This window comes from Gossypium arboreum, chromosome 11 (genome assembly GCF_025698485.1).
Source record: "Gossypium arboreum isolate Shixiya-1 chromosome 11, ASM2569848v2, whole genome shotgun sequence".
Classification (NCBI taxonomy): domain Eukaryota; kingdom Viridiplantae; phylum Streptophyta; class Magnoliopsida; order Malvales; family Malvaceae; genus Gossypium; species Gossypium arboreum.
Genome location: NC_069080.1, coordinates 136,158,175 through 136,164,745, shown reverse-complemented (window position 1 = coordinate 136,164,745; position 6,571 = coordinate 136,158,175). Strand labels below are relative to the sequence as shown.

Below are 6,571 nucleotides of genomic sequence, written 5' to 3'. Positions count from 1 at the left end.
GTTTTTATAATTATTATATAATAAAATTTATAATTTATTTATTTTATTATTTTAAATTCACATTTACTATATAACTAGCATTAACGTCACGTGCTATTTGATTGTTGTCAAATTTTAATATAATTAAATCTATACAAATATTAATAAATAAGATAATATATATTTTGAAATTGAAGTTATAAATAAATATATAAAATAAGAATTTAAGAGAAGTTTTAATGTTAAATACTAATAAACAATAAAATAATAATAGAAAGTAAAAAAACTTCTTTTTTTTGAGGTCATTCAATGTTAAGTCATCGGCTTCTAGGATCTTTTTTTTTCTGTATTTCTTGCTCTTCTAGATATGTGTTCTTACTTTTTGATTCCGAAGAGATATCTTCAGCTAGAATCATCGGAAGCCATTGCCATGGAGCTCAACGTTGATTTACTTGGAAATGGACAAAAGCAAGAGAAGAGAAGAGCATCAAAATTCATAAACAATATGGAGCCTCAGCCTGTCTTTTTCCGCCTTCTTTATTCGTTTCACTGCCCAACAACCACTTGGGCTCTATTTTATTTATCAGACTTCCATGACTTCCAGCTCACTGTCTCGTACTCTGAATTATTCAATTTCACTGATTATACACAATCTCCATCTCCTTTTCTTTCTTTCTTCCCAGAATTTCCATTTTTGGCTTCTTCAATCCTCTCTTCAGCTTCTTTATCATTATTTCATCATGTCTGTCATTGGAGAGGCTGTTCTTTCTGTGTTTTTGGAGCTGTTGGGGGGCAAGTTGCTCAACTCTGCGCTCAAATTTGTAGCTAATCATAAGCAAATCCGCCACCTGTTAGGAAGAAACCGAACAACCGAAACAAAGCGAAAGCAGAACCGGTGTTCTTTCTCTCCTTATAACTCCTGTCAAAAATTATGGCAAGCACAATAGCACAAGATATGTTCTCTAGCAACCTTAATCAACCACAAATCAACTAATGCAACCACAATAAAAATAAATAGAGACACCGGTATTTTTACGTGGAAAACCCCTTTAAATCAAGGGTAAAAACCACGGGACTTTAGAGTCCGATCAAGAGCTCCACTATCATCAAATGTTCAACTACAAGATCACAATATCAAGCCTACAACAAGCATTCAACTCCAACAAGGCTAACAATATGTAATCTTTAGCAAAAGAGAGAAAAATGAGAGAATATCACCAAAAATGCAGCTACTGAAAAATGGGTATTTTCGACGCTACAAGACTCGGATGAAAAATCTGACCGTACAAAGTCAAGAGCACCTTATCGCCTAGCTGCTGTCCAAAAATCAGCTCAATCGAACCACGGATGAACCTTCGATCGAAGAGTTGATCACTGCTGCACCAAGCTTAGAAAAATGAAATTTTCTACTCTCTTTTTCTCTGGATGAATTTGAGATTTTTGGCTCACACCCTTTTCTGCCCACACCACCCGTAAAAGCCAAAAAGAATGGCTCCTTTTTTTTTTTTTGACAAATCCAAGAAGACAAAAAAATGTGGCAGAAATTATGGGTTTCCCACATAGTGGGACCCACACCTAACACCACCAGCTCAAGCAGTGGCAATCCATATTGCACGATATCCAAGCAGTGTTAACCCATGCCGAGGAGAAGCAGATCAAGAACGAGGGTGTGAAGAAATGGTTGGACGACTTCCAAGACTTGGCTTACGATGTGGATGACATCTTAAACGAGTTTGCTTATGAAGAGTTACGTCTCAAGCTCCAAAAAACTCAATCTCAAGCCAGCACTAGCAAGATACGGAGTCTCATTCCTACCTGCTGTACCAGTAGTAATTTCAGTCCCACTTCTTTTCAGTTTAAGAAATCTACGATTCCAAAGGTGAAAGAGATCACTGATAGATTGAATAGTTTGACTACTCGAAGACGTAGTCTGGGGTTGAGTGACATCTTGTCTCAAGCTCCAACCTCTAAGGGAAAGCAACCCAGGCTGCAACCAACTTCCGTACTGGATGGAGTTGTGGAGTATGTTGGTAGACAGAAGGAGAAGACAGAAATGATAGAGTTGCTCAAAGGTAATAACTCCAATGGAGTTTCAGTCCTTTCCATCGTAGGCATGGGAGGGATGGGTTAAACAACTCTTGATCAGCTTGTTTACAATGATGCCACCATCAACGAGTCTTTTGATCTCAAGGCCTGGGTATGCGTTTCTGATAATTTTGATGCAATTGCTATAACAAAGACAATTTTGCAGTCCATCACTTCTGAGTCATGTGATTACAGTAACTTGGATTTACTTCAAGTTAAGTTGAAGGAGAAGTTGTCTAGGAAAAGATTCTTGCTTGTTTTATATAACATTTGGAACGAGAATTATAATGATTGGACCATCTTACGGTCTCCGTTTGGAGCAGGGACCACTATCATTGTAACCACTCGTCTTCAAATTGTTTCATCTATTGTGGATCCGCTCAAAGCTTTTCATTTGGATAAGCTATCAGATGATGATTGTTTATCCATATTTACACAGCATGCATTAAAAGCAAGAAATTTCGGTGGACATCCCCAGTTCAAAGAAATTGGAGAGAAAATTATTAGAAAGTGCAATGGCTTGCCTTTGGCTGCAAAAGATATTGGAAGCTTGCTACGCAAAATTAAATATCATGGAGAATGGGAAAGAATATATGAGAGTGAGATATGGAACTTACCAGAAGAACAGTGTGGCATAATTCTAGCTTTGCGATTAAGCTACCATCATCTTCCTTCTTACTTGAAACGATGTTTTGCATATTGCTCCATACTTCCTAAAGATTATGAATTCGAAGAAGAAGAAATTATCTTGTTATGGAAAGCAGAAGGTCTCTTGCAACAAAAAGCTATGCCTCAAGTTAAAGATATTGGAAATCAATATTTTCAAGATCTAGTGTCAAGGTCATTTTTTCAGATATCCAGTAAAGATGAGTCCCGATTTGCAATGCATGACCTTATCAATGATTTAGCTCAAGTAGTTGCAGGAGACATATGCTCCAAACTGGAGGGTGATATGCAACAAAAGTTTTCAAATCGCACTCGACATTCTTCTTATATTGCCAGAACATTTGACACCGTGAAGAAGTTTGGAGCATTTAATCAAGTGAAATCATTACGTACTTTTCTACCTTTACGGTTGTCACGCTATCGGAGGTCTTTTTTAACTAATGTTGTTTTGGTTAATTTGTTGCCAAAACTTGGCTACTTAAGGGTGCTTTCTTTGAGTGGGTATATCATCACTGAGTTGCCTGATGTTTTTGAAAATTTAAAACATCTTCGCTACTTGAAATTTTCTTACACTGATATCAAATGCTTACCTGATTCTTTGTGTACTCTCTACCATTTGGAAACTTTATTATTAAATCACTATTCCAAGCTTCAAAAGCTACCCTCAAAGATGGAAAATCTTGTTAACTTGCATTATCTTGATATCAGAAGTGCACACTCAATAGAAAGGATGCCTTGTGGAATTGATAAGCTAACCAATCTTCAAAGGTTATCTGATTTTATCATAGGGGTAGATGATGGACCTCATATCAGAGAATTGAAATATTTGTCAAACCTTGAAGGTGATTTCCGTCTTTCTGGGTTGGAGAATGTTAATGGCCAAGATGTAGAGGAAGCCAAATTAAATGAGAAGCAGGGGATTGATCGATTGGTATTGCATTGGAGTAAAAAGTTTGAGAAGGATTCAAGGAATAAAGAAGATGAATAATGGGTGTTGGACTCTCTTTGTCCTCCAAAAAAGATTAAGCAACTCGTCATTGAGAATTATAGTGGTGCAAAATTCTCTACTTGGTTTGCCGATTCTTCCTTCAAGAATATGTTGTCATTGAAGCTTCACAATTGTAAAAATTGCAAATCCCTACCATCAATTGCGAGGTTGTCATTTTTAAAACACCTTTCAATTGGTGGTTTGGATGAGATACTTAAGATTGGTGCTGAGTTGTTTGGAGCATATCAATCGAATGCATTTACATCATTAGAGACTCTATGTTTCAAGAGTATGCCAAACTGGGAGGAGTGGGACCCATGTGAAGGTGATGAGCAAGCTTCGAAATTCCCCAGCCTTCATGAGCTTTCAATTAGAGAATGTTCTCAATTGAAGGAAGGTTGCCAACCGTTCTTCAATCCTTGCAGAAACTTGTTATCTATGAGTGTAGAAGGTTGGTAGTTTCAATTTCAAGTTTTTCGTCTCTATGTGAATTAAGCATTGAAAGGTGTGAAGAATTGGTGGATGAAGGCTCTTCTTCTGCAGAGGAGGTTACCTCTTTGAAAAGTGTGTCTCTTAAAAGCATTTCAAAGTTTGACATTTCAGCAGAGAAGACAATGTGGAGATTTGCAAATTCAGAAGATTTTAACATCTCTGATTGCAAAGAGTTAGAAAATTTATCAGAAACTGGGTTAAGATTAGGCAGGCATCGTTTCGTCAGGATTATGTATTGTCCCCAATTGGTCTCTTTGGAAACAGAGGAGGAGAGATTGCAACTTGACAAGATTCCGGGTGTTGAATCTCTGTTAATAGTGGATTGTGAACGGCTCAATAGACTACCAGAAATCTTACATGCTTTCACATTCTTTACAAGAATGGGACTTAAAGGGTGCCCAAGCTTGGTTTGTTTGTCAGACAGTAACTTTCTCCCTGCTTTAAAAGAGTTGGAGATTCGAAATTGCGAGAATTTGCAATATTTGGTTGATGAAAAAGAAAATAATAATAAAAGGAGTAGCAATACTTGTCTGCTTGAGCATTTGATTATAAGAGAATGTCATTCTCTAATATGGTTATCATCAAGAGGCGATATATGCAATCGGCTTCAATATCTCGAAATTGAAAATTGTTCCAAGCTAAGTAACTTATTTTTAAATGCCAAGTTACCAGTAATGCTTAAACATCTAGATATTTGGAATTGTCCGGTGTTGGAATGCATAGCCCAAGATTTCCATGAAACTGTTGATCTCAAAAGTATTAGAATTTCTGATGCTGAAAATATTAAATCTTTACTGAGAGGATTAGACAAGCTCAGCTATCTTCAAGACATTGAACTTTATGGATGTCCAAGTCTGATTTCATTTGAAGAAAGTGGGTTACCCACCACAAATCTCAAAGTTTTCTCAATTACCAATTGTGAAAATTTTGGAGCCCTTCCCAGCTGCGTCAACAATTTCACCTCCCTTCAAGAATTAAAGGTGTGGAACTGTTCGGCTGACATATCCTTTCCAGAAGAGGGTTTCCCTACCAACCTCACATCACTTGAAATCTCAAACGCACCCAAAATTTCTACATCACTTGTTGAATGGGGACTTAACAGACTCACCTCTCTTCAAGAACTCAAAATCAACGGAGAGGGATGCTCAAATGTGGTGTCATTTCCTAAAGAAGGGATAGGAAGAATGCTGCCTCCTCTCACATCTATCTGCATTGAAAATTTTGGGAATTTGGAATTCATGTGCTCTAATGGCTTTCAACATCTCACCTCTCTTCAAATATTGCAAATCTATCGTTGTCCTAAGCTCACATCTCTTCCTGAAAAAGATACGCTTCTCTCGCTTGAGCAGCTACATATTTCCAATTGTCCGTTGCTAGAAGAAGGGTGCAGTAGGGGTAAAGGACGAGAGTGGTCCAAGATTGCTCACATACCTTGTGTGTGTGTTCAGTACAAAACAGTCATCCCGAGGGAATTAGATTATTGAAAGTTATGCAGCAAAATTTGGCACTGGTTTCTCCACACTTAAACCACAGGTATGAAACCATTTTAAACATTAAGCAATTTCATAGCATTGTTAGTTCCATATATATGATTGTCCTCGGAACAACAAGATAATAGCAATCGGTCTTATATATTTTGTATTCAAGTTTTCAGGCATTGAAAGCTAAATTGGGAAAAATAGTGGATGAATTCAACTAGTCTTCTTTTAGCGTATTTGATTTGAAAAAAAGGGTTAGTTAATTGTGTGCCATATTTATTCAGCAAATTGAATGTTCTGAATATGTTCTTCTGGTATTCCCTTCTTGTGTTGGACTATATTTTGGTAGTTGGAACATATTTGTAGATATGCTTTTTTATTCCTTGATTTTCTTTTACAGGCATTTGGAAGAAATATTGGTGACAAAATTCCCATGGAGTATCTCTTTCAAAAGACTCCTGGTACTCTTTAACACTTTCCATTTTTTGTTCAAACTAAGCTGAAAGTCTAATATTGATTAGCATTCTCATGCTCTTATAAACCGACTATATAGGGAAGGGTTTGAAGAGTTAGTTAATAGGCTTGGAAAAGTTAATTAGAACATCCCCTTTCTAATTATGGAGTAAACCTCGAATCCCAGCAGGGGGACACAGATCCAATACCGATCCATCAACATTGAACTTTAGAAAACTCGACCGAGGAGATTTCCATTGCAGTACATTTCAACTCCTCACTTATCTTCCTTGGTGGATAGAAATTGGACAGGGATAGAATGAATCCTCCAGCTTCTCACAAGGCGATGGCCATTTTGCAAAGCACCACCATGCCAGTCTCAGCATTGCCAACTCCACAAGCTGCAAGAAATCCAGTGTTTTTTTTTTTT

At 37.1% G+C, this 6,571-nt stretch overlaps 1 protein-coding gene across 1 annotated transcript; it reads left to right on the top strand.

Moving 5' to 3' along the window:
• Positions 1–346: 346 nt before the first annotated feature.
• Positions 347–6,160, top strand: LOC108471905 (putative disease resistance RPP13-like protein 1). The gene is given in 5 exon segments (XM_053021460.1): positions 347–800; positions 1,608–2,074; positions 2,126–4,106; positions 4,109–5,646; positions 6,089–6,160. Coding segments are annotated over 5 exon segments (4,512 nt in total).
• Positions 6,161–6,571: the final 411 nt, after the last annotated feature.